Source organism: Lissotriton vulgaris, chromosome 5 (assembly GCF_964263255.1).
Source record: "Lissotriton vulgaris chromosome 5, aLisVul1.2, whole genome shotgun sequence".
NCBI lineage: Eukaryota > Metazoa > Chordata > Amphibia > Caudata > Salamandridae > Lissotriton > Lissotriton vulgaris.
The window spans coordinates 1,187,067,018-1,187,091,612 of record NC_141693.1 but is presented as its reverse complement, the minus strand read 5'-3'; the positions used below and the strand labels follow the sequence as shown (position 1 = coordinate 1,187,091,612).

At 47.0% G+C, this 24,595-nt stretch overlaps 1 protein-coding gene across 9 annotated transcripts in view; it reads right to left on the bottom strand.

Moving 5' to 3' along the window:
- Window positions 1-24,595, bottom strand: part of LOC147712238 (scavenger receptor cysteine-rich domain-containing protein DMBT1-like) — a 685,888-nt gene that overhangs the window by 25,428 nt on the left and 635,865 nt on the right. For all 9 annotated transcript variants that reach the window (XR_015295985.1, XR_015295986.1, XM_086922971.1 and 6 more), the window contains one exon: window positions 12,000-12,150. Coding sequence is in view for 7 of the 9 variants with exons in the window: in XM_086922971.1 (XP_086779097.1) it covers window positions 12,000-12,150 (151 nt within the window). In the remaining 2 variants the exon portion in view is untranslated. The remainder of the gene's footprint in view (window positions 1-11,999; window positions 12,151-24,595) is intronic.

The window sequence follows — 24,595 nt, the reverse complement described above, 5'->3', positions numbered from 1 at the left end:
TTCCTCTGGCCCGGACTTCAAAGCAGCCCTCCCTGAGGACTACTGCGTCCACAGATTAGATAGAACTATTAAAAAGGGTGGCGGTATAGCTACCATATATAGAAACCGCTATAAACTCAAAACCACAGTCCTTAATTACAGAGATTGCAAAGCCTTTTCCTTCTCTATTAGCCTCTCCGGTAACCAATCATTCACAGGCAACTAGCTCTACCGCCCTCCTGGCCCTAGATCTAATTTCCTTGTTAGCCTCAGCAACTTAGTCGAAATTACAGCTGGAGCTCCTCACTACACCATTTTAGGAGACTTCGATTTTCATTTAGAATCCCTCACCGGCAATTATACCATTGCCCTTATCAGTGATCTTTCAGCTGTAGGACTTCATCAAATTGTTACCCAGCCTACTGACAAGGCAGGACACACCCTCAATGGGATATTCACCAACAACCCTGATATTATGATGTCTTGACAGGCTTTTTGGCTCTATTTCGGAGAGATAAAGACTTTATGCTTGCTCACACCTATAGGCTGTATTCCTCCCTTTTAAGCCCTTTCTGCCAGACCTAGAAGAGGCCATCTATTGCCTATTGGCTTTGCCTTTCATTTTTTTGCCTATAATAGAGGTTGGATCCTGTGGTCCTGACTTTATAGTCAGGACCACAGGATGGCTCAGGGGTTAGAGGCGGCAGACCTGGCGCTTGAGTTCGGCCCGGGACCAGGGTTCAATTCCCCGCCTCGGCGGGTCTTGGGCTCAAAATTCCACAGACTCGTTAATTCTCGCTCTGGTGCCTTCTCAACTCACGGGTTCACACTCTGCGACTCTGGGCAATAGCTTGCTTAATCTCCACAACGGCCCCTCGCGGTGGGATGCCTGGCTTTCACCTTGTGGATACCCTGCCAGGGTTATCTCACAGGGGAATACCAGGACGGGTTCCCTAAGCAAGCGCTGAGATGCCCCAGGGTAAGTTGTGCGCTATATAAGTTTCATTCATTTCATTTCATTTCATATTATACATTGGTATGGTTTATGTAGGTACTCTGACAGAGCTAAGGGTTATTTCATCCTTCTCAGGCCTACAAGGCCCAGAACCAGATAGACTCCATTTTGCTCTCTATCCCTGCAGAGATGAGATGCTTTAAGGGAAAAGGTAATATTTTGATTTTGAGCTGTTCGCCCTAAGCGAACCGGAGAGAACCGGCCAGAGCTGAATCTAATCAAGAAGTGTCCCTGGGCTCAGGTCTCTAGACGAAACAAGCAGCTGATCACTGTGGGAGCGTCTAGAGCGAGGAGCCCGGTGCATGGACCTGGTGGGAGGAGGCTGCTGGCTGGAGCTTTCCACTAGAGGAGAGCAATCCATATTAGCGAATTGCAGAAGAGGAGGAGTGGTCAGTTCAGTTTGGTTCTTGAAGAGTGGAGAGTAGGATGTCTGCTGGAGCTGCAGAATACCGTGCAGTCCTATTGGTTTTCTGGAATGGAGAAAGAAGGCAGATGATTGCTGAAGCTGAAGAGAGAGCAGTAACTATCAGCTGGGACTGCCAGTTTGTCTAGGAGCATTAAAGCAGATGGAGGAGCTAAGGCTGTCAGCTGGAGCAATTGAGTCAGAGGCGTGAAGCTATGGTGACGGAGGGAGAGACATAGAGAGCCCTGATCCCACCAGAGTCAGAGAGAAATCTTCCTTCTAATAGGTGAGGTAGTCTAAACTAGTCCCCTTTACACTTACACCTCAATCTTGTCCTTATTCCCTAGGCTATTGTATGTCTAATCCTTTTCTTTCAGCGGTTTGTTAAAGTTCCTGTTAGTCACAGAGACCCCGCAGATAACATTGTTCCTGTATGTCTAATCCTTTTCTTTCAGCGGTGTGTTAAAGTTCCTGTTAGTTGTAGAGACCCTGCAGATTTGTGTATTGTTGTTGTAATAAAGATACCCCAGTTCTTAGTGAACTAGTGTGCATGTGTTGTTATTCCTGCATACAGTGTGTATATCTTTTGTCCCCACACAGTAGGGGTAACCTTGTCTCCTAGTCAGGTATTACTGTTTGAACAGATGTTACCCCTGATCAGGTAAGTGATAACTGAATAATTAGGGAGAGAGAGGAGACCTGAAACTGAGGGATAAATTATATACTAAGTAATTCGGCCATCCCATAATATTATTGTAGTAGCGAACCCTTAGTGAATAGTGAGAGAGACTTCCCAACATAGAGACAGAGAGCTGAAGGTATTCATAGGAAAGTGGTCGTCATTGGTAAGTGGCGTTAGTGAGAGCACTGATTGTGGTCAGTGTGTAGATCTGCCGGATTGCAGATCGGATTGTAAGTGAGTGAGCACCGGAGGGATACGGTGTTTTGTTCCGCCGGATTGTGGACACAATAGAAAGAGAGTGAGCACTGAGGCTGCAGCTCAGTGTGTAAGGCACGCCGGATTGTGTGTCAAGTGAGCACTGATGGTGATCAGTGTGTAATGGTAGATAATCAGAACTGCCCCAGGGTAGATTAGTCTGGACCCATGTGGTCGCGAGACTATGAGGTATGAGTCTGGTGTAGGGCATGGATGTCCTTAGTAATCAGTGAGTATTCTTAGTATCCCTATAGATTTAGTGGTGTTTCTGATGATATGAGCTTGTATATTGCGAGTTCCCCATCCTCAGGTAGGTACCCAGGTGCCTGGATAGATGGGTCCTGAGGAGGGAGGTGGTTACGTTCCGGCTGGGTTGGAGGGGCTCTCAGGAGCTGATCCCATCTGGTCTAGAACCCGGTCGTTACATATGATTTCTCCTCCTATTCCCCTTACTTGGACACATCACTCAGCAGTCTGCTTCTCTATTAAAGCCAAGTCCCCTCCATCTCAAGTCGGACCATCTTCCCCAATTTCAACACGAGACTGGAAAAACATTGATATCTCTCATCTTGCATCTATGCTGACCGCTGGCATCAATGCGATGGAACCGGATCCGTCACTAGCATGTAGTAACTATCTCAATATCTTGAACACGGCATGTTCCAAACTGGCACCACCCAAAACCTCTCACTGCAATAGAAAATCCCCTTCCGCTCCATGGTTCTCTGAATCCCTTTGTTTACAAAAACAACACTGCAGAAATCTGGAAAGACACTGGCGCAGGCACCACAACCCTCTTGACACACTTTCGTATAAAAGCGCCCTGTCCAAATACAAAGACCTCATTGTCTTGGAAAAAACGACTTACTATACTTCCCAAATCAATCAGGCTCACAACTCCGCAAGGAAATTGTTTCAGGTGGTTAACCATCTCTCGAATCCCCCCATTCCCCCTTCCGACACGTCTCAACCCCTCTGCAACTCGCTTGCAGATTTCTTCATGGACAAAGTCAATTCTATTTTTTCGGCCTTCCTGCACGAACCGTCTTCAACCCACAACACAGTTAACCAGCCTCCAATCATCACTTCTCCCTCTTTCTCTAAGTTTAATTCAGTCTCTGAGGAACAAGTCTCTCGTCTAATCTCCAGCACCAAGTCAGGATCACCCCTGGACCCATGTCCTCCTTCCATCCTCATCCTCATCCCTGATGCCATCTCTCCTGCTTTGACCAATATTTGTAATACCATGTTGGCTACTGGTTCATATCCCACAGTTTGGAAAAAGGCCATCATCAAGCCACTTTTGAAAAAACCCACCCTTGACCCCTCTTCCCCTTCCAGCTACAGACCCATTGCCTGTCTTCCTTTCCCTGCAAAAATATTGAAAAATTAATGAACATACATCTTTCCAAATTCATTGATGCAAATAACCTGCTAGATGACACTCAATTTGGATTTAGGCAAGGGCATGGAACCGAGACAGCCCTAATAAAAGCAGCTGACGAAATAAGAATGACGCTAGATAAGGGCGGGGCGGCAGTATTAATACTGCTCGACCTATCCGTGGCCTTCGACATGGTCGATCATCCCACTCTGATCGACCGTGTCTCAGCAATCGGCATCCAGAATAAAGCCAAATACCTTCTCGCTTCTTTTCTGGCCAATCGCTCACAAGCTGTAAAACTAGGCCTTTTCTTTTCCCACACGTTCTCCCTTCCGTGTGGAGTGCCACAGGGCTCCTCGCTAAGTCCGACCCTGTTTAATATCTATGTTTCGGACTTAGCGAGGGTGATCAAGTCCTACGGCATTAGTCTCACAACCTATGCCGACGACACCCAGCTAGTTCTATCTTTACATCACAATGGACTTTCAGTTGCAGCAAACTTTCAAGAGGGAATGCTTGCCATCAGTTCCTGGATGTCTTCCAACTGTCTAAAATTAAACTCTGAAAAGACAGAGGTAATCACATTTGGGGAACTTGAACCTGCCTGCTCCCCCCATTGGTGGCATAATGAGATGGGACCTCCACCATAACCCGTCACTAAGGTTCGTAACCTTGGAGTCGTGTTTGACGACAGACTACTCTTCCACCACCACGTCAACTCGGTAGTCTCCACCGCCTTCTTTACTTTAAAGAAGATCAAGAAGCTTCTCCCCTACCTTCCCACTTCAGCTGGTAAAACTCTGATCAGTACCCTAGTTTTCGCCAGAACGGACTACTGTAATGCCCTCCTTCTTAATGCACAGGAAAACGTTCTCAATAGGCTTCAGCTAGTGCAGAACACCTCAGCCAGGATCTTACTGGGCATACCCAAGTTCACCTCCATCACTCCATACATTCGACAGCTTCATTGGCTTCCTGTCAAGAGCCGTACAAAATTTAAGGCACTGTGCATTGCTTACAAAGCCATCAACGACTCTGGCCCGCAGTTTCTCAAAGATGCTCTCCGTCCTCTTGAAAACTCTAGGACCCTTCGCTCATCTTCGGCTCATCTGCTCAACGTCCAACGCACAAGGAAAGCTAACTGGGGAGACAGATGCTTTGTGATCTCCACAGCCAGACTATGGAATTCACTTCCTCTTACTATCAAAACTTCCCCCACTCTCCTTAGCTTCAGGAAGAAATTAAAAACTTGGCTGTTCCCACATTAAGATTTGTTATTGTCATCATCTGATCAGTTAAGCGCCGAGACACCCCTGGGTATTTGCGCGCTATAAAAATTGCCAAAACATAAACATAAGCATAAACATTTGCATAAAGAGGCTCCGGGCACCACCGCATTGACAGCGCTTCGTGAACACAGCGCTAGATACGGCACTCGGCAATATTATTAAAGGATTCTCCTGATATCTTCCTACTATTTTTAAAGACTGAGATTGGGATAAGTTCCCTGAATGACTTCCTAACCAAGTGCGATTATAAGGAAACGTCAAGTGATTTATGTAAGTGCATTGCCTTAAAGAACTGCCTAAAACTAGATAAATATATATTTTTTATACATACTTACCTGTGTGGTCTCAGTTTGTGGTGTACTTTGGGGTAATTGTGTGTGTTAAGTGCAAAAATTACACATTGCCTTGGGGATAAGCCTGCCTTCTCGTGCCAAGCTACCTAGGGGTGAGCAGGGTTCTAACATGTTACTTAATTAAGCTGAACACCTTCTAAGTACTTCCAACCCTTTCAGTGCTGTAATACTGGTCATTGTGTTCCTGCTGGGCTGATGTTTGCTTCCAGCACTGGTCTGCCAGTCCACAGCACTTCCTCAATGAAGTGGTCGACCCCTGGAGACCTGGATGTATCTAGTGTAAGACTCAATACCTCAGTTAGAGTTTAGCAGACAGAATACTCCACAAAACATGGTGAATATCCCATCTTCCCTATTGAGACTGCCTTTGACTGAAATTATCTTGTTCTGTATGACTCTCATTGACAGCAACCATTGAGCATACCAGATTGTAAACTGGGTTATTCACTGCTTTGACGAAGCTGGGCTTGACTGTTCCTATTGGAGTGGAGTCTAGGCTGATGCACATGTGGATGAGTCCAAACTGAAGTGGCATGGAGTGCAGTGGCTGAGATTAATTCAAGCATTCCATCCCTCACTTTATGCATACCATAATGGATTTCCAGGCTGCTCTAATATGGATCTCTGATAGCTTATCAGTGCAGTGTTGTGTCTGCTCTGAAGAGCATAACATTTAGAGAAGGGGATAAATTGGGCTGCCTTTTAGCATGGCTGATTAAGCTGGAAAATGTGTCTTCACCCGCCACAAAACTAGTCACAAGCACAGTCTCTGTAGTGCATACTCAGAGTGAGAAATTGCAGGAATTCCAGGCCTATTAATCTTCCATTTATCAAGCCCCACTAGTTGCCTCAGTAGCTTCTTCACGTGGGTTTCGTGCTGATATCATGCTTCCATGCATCACAGAAGCTGGAAGGCCGTCCCTTGATGACCAAATAACATTGTTTGAGGTGTTTAAACACCAGGACTGAATGGGTTACCGCTGAAATATTATGGACATTTTCACCCTTGTCCCCACCTTGTGGAGATGTTTGAGGCAGTCCTCCACGCTGGCTAACTTCCACAGATTCTTCGAGAGTCCCTCCTCATTTCCATCTTCAAGCCTCACAGGGAGACCACGCACCTGGGATACTACCTGTCTACTGTCGTCCTCGGCCCAGACTATAAAATATTAGGGAAGATCCTTGAGAGCAGATATACCCAGGTCCTCCCTGAGCTTATACACTCGGATCAGACATGCACTTCACAGTATATAAGGCGCCTCTTTCATGTTCATGACCTGGTCCGAGGTCAATTTCCGCATGCTGCCTGTCTTTTAATAGATCTGGAGAAGGCATTTGACACGTTGGTGTGAGATTATCTTTACCTTGTGCTGGCCCAAATGGGCGTCTGTAACAGGTTGTCTAATACAAACTTATCTTCTCAGATTGGCCTAGATCGCCTCATTTGGGCCTCCTTTTCAGTAAGTCGAGGTCCTAGACATGGGTGCCCAATCTCCCCCTTGGTCTTTGAGATAGAGCCCCTGGCAAATGGTTTACACAGTGAGGGCTGGGTTTAGGCTGTACCCCTAAAGGACAGGACACGTTGTGTCTTTATGTAAGGATGATCTCCTGCTATATCTCAAAGATGTTACAGCTGTTCTTTCTCTGCTATGTGATTCCTTGGCAGCGTTTGCAGAAATCAAATGCCTCGGGTTAATTGGGCGAAGCTGGCATTCCCCCCACTTTGCCCTGGTCAGGACCCATTGCCCATATACCTCGGAGAGGTGCAGCTGTGTTGGTGTTGGGAGGCGGTTCGCTAACTAGGAGTCTATCTATATCATACCCTCTCAATCTTTATGAGAGAAACCTCCGGAGGGCCCAAGCCACCATCAGGTCGCAGGCCCATTTTTGGCAACCTCTACCTTTAGCCTGATTCGCAAATATGGTGATCTTACCTCGTGTCTTAAATGATTTTGCCAACCTCCTTGTTGTTCCACCAAAGTCCTTCTTTTAAGACTTCCTTTTATGCATTCTCATCTGGGGCAACAGACATTGCTGTGTCACCCTTCAGAAACTGCAACTCTCATTAAGCAGAGGTGGACTGAGTGCCCCTTCCTAAAAGCATATTTTCTGGCAGCTCAGCTGCAGTGGCTATCAGGTAGGTCCAGGCGGTGTACTCTACTTGCGGAGCTTCCAGAGTTTTCTATACTCTGTGCTCCACTCCGTTCATCAAAGTGTAAGTTGGCCAATACGAGTTGCTGCCTGGGTAGAAATTCTACCAAGCGGCAGGAAGATTAGCACGAGCAGCAGTTTGCCCACACTCTGCCACTTGCGGAACTTCATCCAGGCCTGCTATTGAGCTGGACAACTGGGAGTTACATGGGCGAAACGAGTAATGAACAGTGGGTCATGTAGATGGCTACAGTTTGCGGCTGACTCCTCCTGAAGGGTCTTCCTTCCTTCCCTTGGTCCTTGCAGCTGACTCAATCCAGCATGCTCCGCATACACCGTCTAATACATGCTTCGGCTCTCCCCCTCCTTAGCCAGTCCCTGTTCCTGGGCTTTTTTACTTTTAGGGACCTGGAGGCATGGACCGCATGCTCGCTACTTACGGCGGGAAACTTATTTTCTGATGATCAGCCCCTTTCCTTTGATCAATTGACTACAGATCATGGCCTCCTGCTGGAACAATTTCTAATTCATCAGCAGCTTCAAGTCACCAGTTGAAGCCTTTGGGGCACATCAGAGGTGGAGTCTCTCACTCACCTGGTGTTGCAGGCCATAATCACCATGGGTGATAAACATCTTCTGATCACATGGCTGTACAGGGCTACCTCATAACTTGCAACTCTTCCTCTCAATACCCTGAGGCGTAAATGGGAGGAGGACTTAGGGACAGCACTTCATAACAGATAATGGGAGCAGGCAAGGTAGTTCCCCCAGCAGATTTCCCGGAACTCCTGGTTCAAAAACCTCCAGTTCTTTATGTTCCATAGTGTTTACTTTACCTTTTTCCCTGCTCAGACTAGTTTTTAGGCCCTCCTCCACCATTTATCAAACATGCCTAATGTTCATTTTTGTAAAAATTATATTCCAGCCAGTTGATTACACTTTATCTGGCCCAAGCCGAAGATTACAGCTCGAGCCGGAGAGTATTGCTCTAGTCGGAGAATACGGTCTAGGTGAGGAGAGTACGGTCCAAGTGTGGAGATTCCGTCCCGACTGCAGACGTAAAGTTAGGAGTCGTAAGTTATTTATGTGAATACCAAAAATCGTAAGTGCCTTCTGTGAATACCAGAAGTAGTAAGTTTAGGATTTTGTCTCAGATTAGTTCTGTGAATTGGCCCCAATGTGTGTGTATGAGCAAGAAATGTTTTTACTAGTGGAGCACAGAATTTTTGTGATTTGGATTTGTGCAATTACTTGAAAGATTTGCAAATTTATAAGTAGGTACAATGCAAAATCAAAATTTAGGGGCTTGTTTAGCCCCTTGCGCTGCTGGTGTGTCACTTTTATTATGGGAAAAAAGGCTGCATCTGCAGCGCAAGGGGCTTGTAAATAAGCCCTTTAGTGTTTATTTGCACGTGAAATGCATCCTTGCATCAATTTTTGACACAAGGATGCAAATTATGCTTGGATGTAGTGCAAAAAACACAAAAGCACTGTGAACAACAGCTGCTCACATTTTGTTGCTCCCATATATGTGTGTGGCATAATTTAAGACATTTCCTGTAACAAGAGTAATGTGAAATTCCAGGAAATAAGTAAATTATGACACTGTAATATAACTTTTGCCCAAGCCTTGTTTTTACTGGTGTCCCCCTATTACAAGATTACAAACTGGAGGTTTACGCAACGGACACTACTTCTCTTTTCCTTTACTATGTTTTGACATTCAATTATTGCACCCATGCGGGCAGGCCCCTTGGTATCTCAGATCAAACACCATCAAGTTAATAAGCCACATAGTTGGCTAAACATTTGACACCTCATTGGTCATGCATTAAAGTTATACTGACCCATTTATATTCTATCGCAAATATATATAAAAGCCATCCTAAAGAAGTTAACTTAATCCTGCCAAAACAATTTACACATAGAATGACATCAACACCACATCTCTAACAGGGTTTTGCTGTTCACTCAGGGGCAGCTCATGGGCTATGACAGAGGAGCATCTCCCTGCCTGCCAGCCCACTCAAAAACGTGAAAAATAAAACGACAATAAAACCCCGTTTTTATATATTCATGTGCCGAGTCTTGGGGCGGGACCAGTGTGATGACAGGCACTGAGGGGGAGTGGTCGGTGTACTGCCTTCAATGCGCATGTGGGTTTGGCCGGCCATCTCAGGCTGGCCAAACTCATATTCATAGTGAAGATCTAGCCAATCCCAGCGCATTGCTGGGTTGGAGAGACCAGGCACAAACTCCAAGTCTGTCTGGGGGTGCACATCATCAGCGCTCAGGCCACTCCTGAAGCTGCTCTCATTCATGAAAGCAGCTTCAGGATTGGCCGCAGTGCAGTCTGGGAGTGTGTGCCTGCTGCAGTGGAGAGGAGAGGAGCGGAAGAGTGTGACACGATACTGAAGGGTGGCAGCTGCAGGTAAGAGCTTTTTTGTTTTTTGGATTTCTCTCCCTCGCCCCTCATCCACTACCCCGACTCCCCACCTGACACATTTCCCTGACATGAGGAGTCTCCTCTGTTTTCACTCTCCTGTATATCCCTACATGACTATATTTTAATCTACTTCAACCCTGCCACCACTATCCAATGTAATTCACCTTAAATAATATGAAGTACAAGCAAATCCAAATTTCAACAGACCTCTTGAAACTGTAAAACGAGACTCTCAGATTCGAAAAAATTGTGAAGATTCTGAAAGTGCTTCGTGACCATAGAAATAGTGAGGGTGAGGGTGCAGGTAATATACCTTACCTGATATCCATGCACAGCAGATACAGCTTACATATCGTCACACAGTCAGAAACACTTTTTAGATCTTGGTTATCACTTGTCAACTTGTGATGGGACATCGTGAGTATACGTGTGTTTCCTTTGATAATTCATGTTGCAAGATTTGAGTTTTCAACTGGACCTTGCATGACTTCAAATGCTTCCAGTCAAAACCTAACTCGCACTAAAGTAGTTGGCGATTGTCACTAAAGTGAGGCATTTGTAGTTTAGCCAGAGTGGTGAGGAAAAAAGAGCCCTCCATCCCCGTGCATGCTATTGCACATGGCACAACAATGAATGTGTGCTGACAATGCTGCCACTGTCCTGATGTCCACATACTGAACCTGGACAAAGTGGGAACAGTAAGCATGTGGCACCCAGCACCTGGTGTTCCAGCACAAGAATAGCTGCCAGAACCAGAATCTGCCTGGTTTCCACTCAGTGCCAGGGCTGACTGCTTTTACACTACCACAGTGACTCAAAGATGCTCTCGGCTGACACCACACCTTGCAGCACATAGCTGACAGTTGCCACCTTCCCATTAACATTATTTGGACCAGTTTTCTCAAGCCTTGGCTTTTTCAATCACATTTGGTTTTCTTGTTATAGAATATGTTCTTATTTTCTCAAAAAATAGTGGGAATTCTGGATGTCAAGTCCCAAAATGTAAAGTGTTCGAGTTTAAAAGGGAAGTTGCTATGGTGTCAGACATTAGGGCTAGTGGTACTCCGCATACTCTGTAGGCGTCATTGCAGTGTGCTTTCAGTTGCCCCTTTGGACACATAAATAAAGAAATGTTCATGTTCAAACACCTAGCACAGTTACATTTTCAATACGTAAGCTCCTGACATCATAATATTTGCAACTTCCGTGTTCCTTGGCGTGCATCACGTGGTGACTTTTTTGCTTCAACAGGGACCTGGGATTTTCACCATTTGAATTGTTCTGCAGCATTCAGTCAGCGGTGTCCAACCAGAAAAGTGAGCGAGCTATCATGATGTCAAGGGATTGCCTCAGTGACATTTGAACAGGTCTGACTGTCTAAATTGGGAATAAAGGGTCTGAATTTCACTTGTAAATGATTACTGAAAATCGAAATGAATGCTACAAAGACTACATTTACCAGAATGCTGCGCGAGTCTTACTAATAGAACACACCTAGAAAGATTATGTGCTACTTTGCACGAGTGCTATCAAAACCGGTTCACAGAAACGGTTTTATTGCACGGAAAACCACAGAACTGTACCAATATGTGTCTGAATAGATGCAGAAGGACAACCGACAATCCAATGCAGAATATTGACGATCAGTGAGCAAAAGATTTGATAGTAATAAACACTTGCGGAAGAAGCAATTAAGTGAAAACAGTTGTTATCTAAGTAGAATTGTGCAATCATGTTCTTAAGTACAGGCTAGACATGTTTTAGTAATAGTAACCTCACTTTACAAATACATAATTGAGACCACTGTTGTGATGTAGTTGATGCCTTCTTATGTATTAATGCTACAAGAATGGCATTACTTTTCCAACTGGCTATAAAAGAAAGCCCATTACACCTCCTCATCCTCGGTTGTCTCAGTCAGCCCACTGTCGTCTTCAGTTCTCTACGCCCCACTGCTTCTTCAGAAACTTCAAACGCACACCCCTCTAAGATTATTGAATAAAATACACCGCTGAGTTTGGCCCCTGAGACGCTCCACTCACTGCAGGCTGGGGATAGAGAGATGAATCCGGAAGTTGTTCCGCGCTTGTATCTGCCACACACATCGGGCGTTGTTGGGATAATGGCCTGGATAGAATGGACTAGAAAGCGACCCGGATGGCTCGAGGAGGATTCCACCACACGGGTAGGAGGCTGCAGGGAAAAGAGAAAACATATATTACATAAAACACAGAGTATATGGTTAAACGTCTCTCCTAATCTGGAACAGGAAGAGTAAGGAAACATGATTTATAGCGTGCTTAAAAGTAGGTCAGGAGAAGATTCGATTTCCATTATGGCATTCAACAAGATTAAATATGTTTGTACTGTGCAACAACGTACCATTTTAAAACATTTTGCCAATTTTAAATTCAGTAGATATGTCTCCTGCAATGCCAGTTTTTCTTCATCATTTAACCTTGACAGTCCTCAGTAAATTTCAAAAAGTTTGCGATGTTGGCCACAAAAGTTCATGAAGTATATGCAACCTAGCACACTTATACTTAAAACATCATGATGCACTTAATTAAACAAACATTGACAAAGTAAATAGGTCTCGCCTATTCAAGATTTATCGGCTGTGTTATTTTTGTTAGTTATATGGTATGACCTGTAATATGGTATGGTACAGCCTGACATATAGTATGGTATGGTTTGTCATTGTATAGTATGGTATGGTATATCCTGTTATTGTGTAGTATGATACTTTATGATCTGTCGAGGAATGGTATGGTGTGTTGTTGTATGATGTGGGTTGTGATTGTATAGTATGGTTTGTTAACGTATGTTATGGCCTAACTTTGTATGGTATACTGTAATACAGTACGGGATGACTCATCAATGGTATGGTCTGGTATGGTATTGTATGGGTTGTCATTGTATAGTATGGTATAATATTGTATGGGCTGTCATTGTATGGCCTGTCTATGTATACCATGATATGGTCTGCTTTGTACAGTATAGTATGGGCTGTCATTTTACAGTATATTATTGTACGGTGTGACCTGTCACTGTATAGTATGCCATAATATGTTGTGGTATGGCCTGTCGTATATAATAGTCCATGGGTACAGTGCCACCCTGAAAGATCTATATAAGTAATATTTAGTAAGCATTGTATTTTGAATGTCAACAAAGTGTATTTAAACATTAAATAATTCCATCCCTGCAGTATCACTCTAGAGTTTTTTAACATTTAGTAAGCTCATGGCTACAGTGTTAGTGTGGAGAAGAGGCACAGCAGACAAAACCATGCAGTGGCACAAACTGCCTTCCGTGGCTACTGTGTTAACACACAGAAGAGGCACAGCAAATAAAAACATGCAGGCACATGATCTGCTTTAATAAAAAAATTTAAATTGCACATTGAAAATCAAGAAAATGGTTAAAAATAAATAAATACGTTTGTTGCCACGTCTGGACTGCGAGCTGCGGTAAATCACTGTGCTCTTCCGTTCACTCCTCGCGGAACCCGCTGCGCGGGTCCCGCTTCGTGTGGGGCTGTTGTGACTGCACCATCGGCGAAGACTCTTTGAAGAGCACGTTTCCTCTGTCATCTAGGGGCTGTTGCTGGAGCAGGGCTGCGAGCGAGGGTGGGCGCAGGACTACAAGTCCCAGGATCGCCCGCCCGTCTCCATTGTCAGCACCTGGACGCTCTCCCTGCAGGCTCCTCCCCCTTACCCTGACCATATGGAAAGGGGCGACCATTCGGTCCCCCCGAACGTATGGTTGAGTACCACGAGCCCCCCGGGAAGCCATTTTTTGGGCGGGAGGCGAGCCTCGGCTGGTATGCCCGAAGCGGCGTAGCCGGGGCGCGCCTTTTCCTGCCCTGGAGTGGGCTGGCCTAGACACTGACGCGGCCGGCCACGCCCTAGGGGCAGGCAGGGGCGGGTTTACGCCCGCCCTGAAGACGGATAAAAGGAGCAACAAGCCAAGAACGCATCCTCTTGTTCCTGTGCTCTGAAGCTGCACCCCCTCGCTGCACGTGAGCTCGAGACGGAACGAAGAGCCAATTTTGAGTGTGGTAATCTTTCTTGTTTGTCTTACAGATACTCTGTTGGAGAATGCCTAAGAAAGGCGGAAAGCGAATGACTACCGCCCAGATGCTGCGTGTTCTTATGAAGGAGGTGACTGACCTAAGGAAGCGAATGGCGGAGAAAGATGGCGAAGAGGGGTCGAAACGTCCGTTGGCTGAGACTGCTCCGGGAGGAAAAGGCAAGAGGCCCAGAAGGGGAGCAGCTGGAGGGGACATCCCGGTTCCCTGTACCCCACTCCAAGAGCCAACTCTGGTGCCGGTGGAGGGGAATCCGATTCCCGTGGTGGTCACCCCTGTGTCCGGCGAGGATATGCCGCCCGAGCTGGCAGCACAATTAGCAGCGTGGTTGGGTAAAAATAACGAGGGCGCCACGGCTGATGACGCACGAGTTTTGATGAGGCAACTACGTGAAACAAGGGAGGCGGCGAAGGCAGCATCGCCAGTTATCGCGCCGGCCGCGGCAGGAGGAAAGCCACCTGGGATAGGCTCAGCCGCAGAGACAGCTTCCGGTTCAGGTAAGCGGCCATTGCCGATTGCGAGGGATGAGTCTGCCCTGTCACGAAGGGAAAAGTTGGGTCAACATGTCCCCCTAGCTATTAAGGAGAAGATATGGGCAGATGAGTATGTAAACATCTTCTCGTTGCTTACCGATCATTATGAGATGGAATATGTTAAGAGCCAAAAGGAGCTCATGCATCCGGGTGTTTGGCGCGCAAAGATGGCCGCCTTCAAGGTAAATGAAAACATTGGCAATTGGGGCAAAGCGTGGGGGATTTTTACATCCATCCTGGGCGAACGTAGGCCCGAATTGCTGTCTGAATTGCCGATTTATCAGTCACGGATCATGGGGTATTCTGTGTCGCATGGGGGCAATCAGTGGTTCTGTTACGATAATATTTTCAGAAAAGCGAAAGAACATGATAAAAACTTGGGATTGTTACGATTCCGTGTCTTGGTCAAAAATGGCGGATACTGGTATGTTGAATTTGCCATTGGTGTGGAGTAATGGGGGGAGTCCTCCCGCCAATATTCTGGGACCCCCTTTCGATCAGGCGCGAGTAACGAATACCTCCCCAGGCCGAACGGCACCACAGGTAAAAAGGGGAGTTGTTGGAATTTTAACAGGGGAAAATGTACGAGGCCCCAGGGGTCATGCAAATTTAGGCACGAATGTAGTGGGTGTGGGCAAGCGTCCCATCCTGAGTCCATGTGCAGAGCCAAAACGGGTGATAACGGGGGGAGAGGAGGCGCCAAACAGGTCTGAAATAGTCCGAGGGGCGCCTCTACCTACTCCGATTGATACCATGGCAATGATTCCTTGGCTCAGCGAATACCCGGATCACGCTTCCGCTGGGGTGTTGCGAAACGGGTTTTCATATGGTTTCCGCATCCCAGTGGGGGAGTTTCAGGGTTTAGCGAAATGTAAAAACCAAATATCAGTCTTGCAGCACACAACCGTGGTACAAGAAAAGATTGGGAAGGAGGTGGCTCGAGGTCGAGTCGCCGGTCCGTTTCACGTTCCACCGGTCGATAACTTTGTTTGTTCCCCTTTGGGGGTGGTCCCCAAGAAGGACCCGGGTGAGTTTCGGCTGATACATAATTTGTCGGCCCCACGTGGTCTGTCCGTAAACGATGCGATAGACCCGGCAGTGTGTTCAGTACGGTACGCATCTTTCGATGAGGCCGTCGCCATGTTGAATCGCCTGGGGCCCGGTGCGCTGATGGCAAAATCTGATATCGAGTCAGCGTTCCGGTTGCTCCCGGTACATCCAGACGATCAGCGTCTTCTTGGTTTCATGTTTCAGGGACACTATTACATGGATAGATGTATGCCAATGGGGTGCTCTATATCTTGTTCCTATTTTGAGCAGTTCAGTTGTTTCCTGCAATGGGTCTTCACAAGGAAGACGGGGTTTCATCAGGTTATGCATTATCTCGATGACTTTTTGTTTCTAGGGGCAGCCGAGGATCCGGAATGTGGTCAGGCCTTGAATGAATTTTGTGTCTTAATGAATCATTTTGGTGTGCCATTGGCACCCGGTAAGACGGTGGGACCTTCGACTTGCCTGGAGTTTCTGGGGATCGAGCTCGACTCGGAGGAGGGTTGTTTTCGTTTACCAAGAGAAAAAGTGCTCAGGTTCAGGGCATCCCTGGAGACCTGTATTAGTCAGTCTAAGGTTAAGTTGCAGCAATTACAACAATTGGTGGGACAACTGAATTTTGCCCTGAGAGTAATGCCGATGGCCCGCCCCTTTTCCCGCTCGATCGCTCAGGCCATGGTCGGCCTGAAGGAGGGTCACCACCGCACGAGGCTTTCGGCCGAGGTTCGCCAGGACATGCGCATTTGGTTAGCATTTCTGGCGGATTTCAATGGTCGAGTTGTCTGGAACAAACCGGCGGTGTCCTCTGAGGAACTGGGCCTGTGGACAGACTCGGCAGGGAGCATTGGTTTTGGCGCCATATTTGGCACACAATGGTCAGCTCAAAAATGGCCGTCATGGTGGCATGAGGGTGGGCTGACGAGTAACATTGCTTTTCTTGAACTGTTCCCCATTCTGGTGGCCCTGAAAACTTGGCCGGAGGGGTTGAGAGATCACTCTGTGGTATTCTGGTCTGATAACATGACCGTGGTTGAGTGTATCAATAGCCAGGCGGCACGATGCAAATGGATCCTGAGGCTGCTCAAAGAAATTGTCTTGTTATGTATGCAATTGAATGTCCTATTTAAAGCAAGACACGTGCCGGGGGTGATGAACCAAGCGGCTGATGCGCTTTCTCGTTTCCGTATGCAGGCCTTCTGGGGTTTTCTGCCCACAGCGGACCCGGTGGCGGCACCCTTTCCCGAAGCTCTCTGGTCTCTCGGTGCCCCGAACTACGAAACCTCGTGGGAGAGAGTTTAGCACCCAGGACAAGGAAGGCATATGAAGGGGCGTTCCGTTCCTATTTGGCCTTTTTGGGGACTGCTGGAGAGGAACTTTGGGGCCAGGAGGAGTGGGTGGTGAATTTTCTGCTGTCTTTACATCGGGCAGGCAAATCTGTGGCTACGGCCCAGAGGCATCGGGCAGCCATTTCCTTTGTGGCAAGGGCTTATGGGATCCAGGACCCGACAGCATCTTTCGTTGTACAAAAAGCGCTACGTGGGTGGCAACGCCTTGAGGGTCGCAGAGTAGATGAAAGGCGCCCGATAGGTCTGGATAGGCTGGCCCTGTTATTTTCTGTACTCCCTTCAACGTGTTCATCCCGGTATGAAACGGTGTTATTCCGAGCCGCTTTTGCGCTGGCATTCCATGGGGCTATGCGGGTAAGCGAACTAGTGACTAGGAACAAGCGGGATGTGACGGGGGGACTGTGCCGAGAGCACGTTCAGGTCAGAGGGGAGACAATGTCCATCTCATTTGTCAGGTCCAAGTCCGACCAGGGTGCGGTGGGGGACTGCATAATCATACAAAGGATTCCCGGGTCCTCCATGTGCCCAGTAAGTTGCGTAGAGGAATATTTAGCGCAAAGGGTGGCATCATGGGGGGGGACCTTGTTGAGACACGCTGACACCACCCCATTGACGAGGTTTCAGTTTCAGCGGGTGCTTGCGATGTCAATTTCCGCTGCGGGCTTGAACCCCGGCGAGTTTGGGACCCATTCCTTTCGGATAGGGGCTGCTACTGAGGCTACAGCCAGGGGTCTGAATGTCGAACAAGTTAAACGTGTGGGGCGTTGGTCCTCGAACTGTTATAAAAGGTATGTGCGGTTGCACATGATGTGAAGCTGTAATGATGTACTCACGCTTCTTGTTTTTGTTTGGTTTTCAGTTGCGCAAGCCTACGAGGCGGGGCGGACTGTGCAGTCGACCCAACACCGGGTCAGCGGTCAGACATCACCGGCTGTGAAAAAGGAGGTGTGGGTCGTGGGCCACTCATACGTGAGGCGGGCCGCGGACGTATTCAAAGCAGGTGACATGATTCACGTGGCTGGGGAATACGGGTACAGTGTGTCCTTCTACGGAAAGGGCGGGCTCTGTATTGACCAATTTCATTCATTTTTTTGAGGGTTTGTTAGGGCGGACGAGGTCACCGCCGGCTATAGTCATAGTACATCTCGGGGGCAACGATTTGGTGTCCACTGGTAGACGACTACTTCTTGAGGCAATGCTTTCCACTGTAAGTTGGATAGCGAGAAGAGTTCCAGGGTGCACAATCGCATGGTCCCATTTGATCCCGCGAAAAGTGTGGCGGGGGGCTCTTTCAGTTTCTGCTCTGAATCATTCAGTAAGGAAGATTAATAATAAAGTGAGTCGATTGTTCCGTTCAGGTACACTGCATTCTATTTCGCATGGTTGTATTAAAGGGGACAGTATGTATTTGGGTGATGGTGTTCATTTGTCCCGAGTTGGGAACGAGTTACTCATAGGAGACCTGATAGCTTGGCTGGGGACTGTAAGACATGACCTTTAGGTAGGAGTGTGTGGGGGGTCCGGATAGCCGGTCAACTATCCGGCCTGTGGCGGTAAGGTCATGATCGGTGAGCACTAATTGGTAGATCCCTATGAGTGGGCGTCACCCATTACGGATGGGAGCGCTCGAGGGAGGTGGCCATTGGCCCCTCAACGGGTAGGCGGTCCCTTCTAAGGATGGGACGCCGAAAGGAAAGGAAAGGCGGTCAAGGCCCCTTCCTGGGTAGGAGGGGCTACAGCCCCCTCCTGGAGAATTTCCCGGGGCCAGGATATCTGCGACGGCAGATGTGGTAAGTTGTGTGGGGTTTGGGAGGGGGTCTACGCTACCTTCTAGATACCTCACACGAGTCCTCGGACGACCTTTAAGTGGCGTCGAGTTTATTGGGGCCCCCGTCAAGTCAAGGGAAATTGGTAGTTGCACTTGAGGTACACCTCTGTGCGGTCGCCCCTCACAAGTGAGGGGGATATTTCTGGTTTAGGGATCTTGACACCGGTTACGACCTTGCCGTTGGCCCTTAAACGTTAGGATGTACAATTTCAAATGTAATGTTAATGTTTTGTAGGATGTTAGTTCGGCTAGGAGAACCTTTGTATTAGAGAATATGTTAAGGTGAGCCAAACATCGCAATGTGGTAATGAAATTGTACATAATATGAAACTGTTATTTTAATGTTTTAATTTTGTTTCATATTTTAATAAATACGGCCGGGAGGGTCACTCCCTCCCGTCTTCCAAAAAGTTCAGAACTGTTTCCGATTTCCCATCCTTGGGGAGTGTGTTGAGAGGGGGTGGCGGGTATCTCGGCCATATAAAACAAACAGTCTGGTTCCGCTGCGCGGGAGCGCGCGGGAGCGACCGGGAGAAGCCTGGGACAAGGGCGGGACCGTCTGTGGCCGTCAGGGGCCGAAGGAGGCCGGGCTGGGCCGTCCCACTAACACTTGCAGACCTGGTATTTCTATATAGACATTTACGTAGTGTAGTGTTCTAACATATCGAGGGGGCAAAAAAGTTCTTTATATGGCTTGTTCTACAAATACCTCCACTTTGCTGCCGCCCCTGAGTGAGGGGGAAGCTACTGTTATGGGCCCCCTAGATACCTATTTTAAACGGCTGCCCCAGGATATTGATAGGGAAATCGCCTTGGCAGAAGGACGTGCGGGCGTAGGCTGTCCATTGAGCTCTTGAAAACCCCTGGTGAAAGAAGTAAAAGCCAAAGTTTTCCTTCATTGGTCACCCCTTTATCGTCCATTACGTTGCCTGCTGCACATGATATCCCACAATTCTCACCCTTAACAAATGAGACATTGGTTACTTTTCCCATAGAAAATGTAACCACTACGCTGCCTGTAACTTCCCCTAGCGTTCTTACTAACTCATCCACTGGGCAACATCCCACATCTCAACCCAGCGTTTCAGTAAATCCCACAAAACTCAAACTTTGTCCCAAAAGGAAAAGGAGTGTAACTGCTAAGAAATGTCAGGTCCCAAAACCACCAAAAAAATATAGGAAACTAGGGACAAATACACGACCTTGTCTTACTACTGGGGATAACCCAACTGGGTTATCAGTGGACAAGGGAGAAGTTGTGCCATCAGGCCTGGATCCCGTAATAATTGCATCTCCCAGGACACCATTAACATCGGGTCCTGACCCTATTGTTATTATCTCCCCTGGGACACCAACACCTAAGCCACAACTCCTCTCGGAGTTGGAAAAATTAATACGGTTCCTCTTGAACCCCTTTGTAGATAGACTTAAGAAGCTAGCTGATCAATTGGACCACCTAGAGCAGGCTAGCCTCGATAATTTTTTCTCTACAAAAACTTTAATTAAGTCTTGTCTCAAACCGGGCGATAATAGGAACAATCAACAAATAGCTGAGCGAGATGTAGGTGTCCCGTCGGTCGACTCATACCCTCTTGCTGTGAGTATTGTAGCCAACCAGCGGGGAAAAGGACACAGTAGTAAGACTATTAGTGATCCACCGACTATTGTAATTAATAGCAATTGTGGGAAAACTAAGCCACATAATACTGTAGCCAAGAGTAGTAATGAATGCTCAAAGAGTGCCACCCCTGTTAGTAATAATATTCAATCCCTACCAAGTACTTAGCTAACTTGCCAGGGTTCCTTGGCAAGCAATGATAGAAACTCTAGTAAAAAAGGTGTTGGAACAAGTAAATCTCATGTTCCACAAGTCCAAAATAGGGCTGGTCCTGTAAGCAATGGCAATAGAATAATTGAGAAAAAACAGGCTTCCATGGTACCAAAGAACGTTCTCCCACCAGGGTCTGTTGCTCCAGAACAAAGTCGGCCAACATTATGTGTGACAAAACCTCCAACTAGGATACCTCCAGTACAACTCACCCCTGATTCCTATCCCTACGTGGCTATCCTTACTAATGTTCCACCCTTATTAGAAGGGCAAAGAGAAACCTACCAGATGCTAAAAAACAAGGTTATGTACTGGTTAAGGGTTAATAGACCTCTGCCCGGGGAAGTAGATGGCTTGATTATCGGGGTTAGAAGGGTTAACTGGATAGGATGCACCCCAAAGGAACTGGGGGGCGAATGTATTATAATTAACTTCCAAGATCCAAGGGTGGTAGGATTGATCACAAGACCAGGCTGGAGTACCAGTAGTGGCGGGATTGGTATTGTGGATCTCACATTTTTCTATCCAAGACCAGTGGATGTTCATCTTGTTGGGAACAACGAGCAAGGGAGATTCAGTTTTTTTCCTCAGGTAGAGATCAACCCCTTTAACGTCCCTTTTCCACGTCTAAATGATTGTTATGAACAAGCATGTAACCTTTATGATGGATTGGGAAATTCAAGGTGGGGATGCTGACGGAAACCGGGTGACCTCATTGATATTGGGGACAACACGGTTGGGGTGAACATATCTGAGAAATCCCTGGTAACAACTAGGGATGTAGCATCAGGTTCAAATGGAGGGATCCCCAGTGGGGAAATTGAGAATGGGAAGGGGGGGCAGTATGGGGTTTAGGGAAATTTTGGGGGGCGATCCAAGATCTTCATTAAATGTGGGGGTCACTGAGGGAAATGATGCTAACTGTGTGGACATTGTCATAGAAGAGGAAGGTAACTGTGAAAAATTGATTAACCTCCCGTCTATACCTGTCATCAATGTGGGGATTTGTAATGTCAATACCACGGGGAGGTTCTTTTCGTGGAATATCGCGGGGCTGGGTACCAGATTACTGTCACAAAATTGGATAGATTTTGTCAATAGGTTTGAAATGTGTTTGTTTCAGGAGACATGGGCTTGCGACCCAATATTCCTTCCAGGATATCTAAACTTTTGAATTCCAGCAAGTAGAGGCCCAAGGGGTAGACCCATGGGAGGTCTAACAGTATGGATCAAGCAAAGTTTGCAAGTTAAAATAAAAGTGCTTGATCTGGGTTGCAAGGATATACAATTGTTAAGAATGTCATCAGATAAGGGGGGCATAATAGACATATACAATATCTATGCCAGGGGTACCAATGCTGGGAATTCCCCCACCCTAGAGGCTTTATCCACCTTCTCAGAAACACAGTCCCTGGGAAATAGAGTGGTTGTGGCAGGAGACCTCAATAGGACCTTTGAACCGTTGGAAAACACGGAAAACCCGATAGGACAGGAGGAAGATGTTCAATGGGGCGTCCCAAACTTAAACCTTGTACCAGTTAAACGGTGGACAAAAGATATACTGCTACTGAATGCGCTATGTTTGGAATACGGCTTGAGGGCCCTTAATGGAAGGACAAAGAGCGACCAGGGAGGCAATTGTACATTTGACAATGGTCACAGTAAAAGTAGAATAGACTATGTCATTTGTAGCCTCAACCTATGGTGTGGGATAGGCGACATGGAAATCAAGGGTAGATTAGAAAGTGATCATAATCCCCTTTGTGTAACCCACTCCTGGTGGAGGGTCACGCCTGATAATCCAGAGTCGTGTAGTGAAGTTGTACCTGTTATGGCCAATGATATGCGAAGTGTTAAATGGCCAAATGTGTTGGCAAATGTGGCATCCATGGCCTATATAAACTCGGAGGTGGATAAAGCAATTGCCGACACCGACCCTGTAACACCGACCCTGTAACACCTGGTTCCTCTTCAACAACAGCTATACACGATACGTTCTTTTCCCTTCTAAAACCACATTTTACTAGATTAAGTAAGGTAAATAGAAAAGCCCCAATCAAAATGGCTAGGTGGTTCAACAAACAGTGTAGGTTAGCCAGATTGGAGTTGGGTAGGGCAATCAAAAATAGAGATAAGGTTTTGATTAGTGCAGCCAGGAAATGCTACAATATTAGTATTCACAAGGCTAAGAAAAAGTGGGATGAGGAATACTGGGAGGAGTTGCTGGAAGCTTCTGGGGCAAGGGACTCCAGACTTTTCAGGAAAATTGTGAAGTGGGGACGAGGGGGCACCCCTAGCAATCCAGATAATAATGTCAATGAGGCATCATGGGTCGAGTATTTTAAACCCCAGTATGCAGAGAATAGGGATATTGTGGCCTTAGAACCTATCCCAGTGGCTGTTTTTAATGGAAACCTGTTTTCAAACAAAGAAGCTGAAATGGTCATTTCAACCCTACAAGGGGGAAAGGCACCGGGCTTGGATGGGATCCCCTCTGATTTATTTAAGAACGACAAGGTACGGTGGGCTAGGTATGTGACCCTGCTGGGAAATGCTCTAGCTAAAGGGGCTAAAGTCCCAGAAACATGGAAGGGGGCAATAATTATACCGATCTATAAGAAAGGCGATCGGTCACTCCCGGCCAATTACAGGCCGATAAGCCTGATTGCCACCATCCAAAAAGTGGTGGGGAAGATGGTGGTCAATAAACTCATGGACTGGGTAGACGAGAACAACGCCCTTTCCCCGTATCAGGCAGGTTTTAGGCATGCAACCAGCACGGTGGATCAAATATTTCGATTTACCATGTTGCGGTGGGGGACGGTACTCCTTGGCGAAGGCAGCCTATATGTCGCATTTGTAGACCTGAGGGCTGCCTTCGACCTGGTTCCAAGGAGCAAGTTATGGGCAGTCCTGAAAATGATAAGGGTCCCACTTGAGTTGCTAACTCTAATAATGCGTCTCCATGAATGCAACTTTGCCAAGGTCCAATGGGGGAGGAACGGAGAATCTACTGCTAATTTTCCTGTCGAGCGGGGTGTACGGCAGGGATGTGCAATGGCACCCCTGCTCTTCTCCTTGTTCATCAATGGTATTGTGGATAGGATGTTGGATGCAAGTGTGGATGCACCTTCGCTAGCGGGCATCAGGGTGCCGATCCTGATGTTCGCTGACGACACCCTAATTGTGTCCAAAACCCCAGCTGGACTCCAGCGTGCCCTAAATATATTTGATATGTTTTGCAAGGAGCATGGCCTTGAAGTCAATGCTAGCAAAACAAAGCTGATGTTTTTTTCTCAAAGGCGCCGACCCCAACCAAAGGTATCTCTGAATAACATCGAGCTTGAGGTAGTAAATGTTTTTTCTAACCTAGGGGTAGAGATATCAAGTAAGCCAGGTTGGTCACAACATATAGAAAAGGCGGTATTGAGACACCAGCAGATTTCAGGGGCGCTCCGGGTAGAGCAAGTGAAATCAAAAACTAGGCCCATAAAACCGGTCCTTATGGTTTATGATGCTAAAGCTCTAGGGGCAGCCCTGTATGGGGCAGAAGTATGGGGTTTTGAGAGGTTCCCTAATCTACAAATATCAGAGAATAGGTTTCTGAGGGGAATCACGGGTCTCCCCCAGAGTGCGCCACTAATACCTCTTGGCCTTGACCTAGGGAGGAGATCGGCTAGTGATCGGGCCCGATTAAGGCCTATCCTTTATTGGAGACGGCTTTGGACGACCCCAGAGATCCGACACTATGCCGATGGGTTCTTAGCCCTAGTTAAATCTGACACATTCCATAAAATATCATGGTTAAAGAAGCTCAGGGCTGTTCTTGCTGAGCTCGGTCTCTCCAACCTTTGGGAAAACCTGTCTGGGGAAGTATTCCCAAGTAAAAATACCATCAAGGCCATATATTGGGATTATGTTGAAGACAAGCTCTGGAGGGGTACACAAGCGGAAACAATG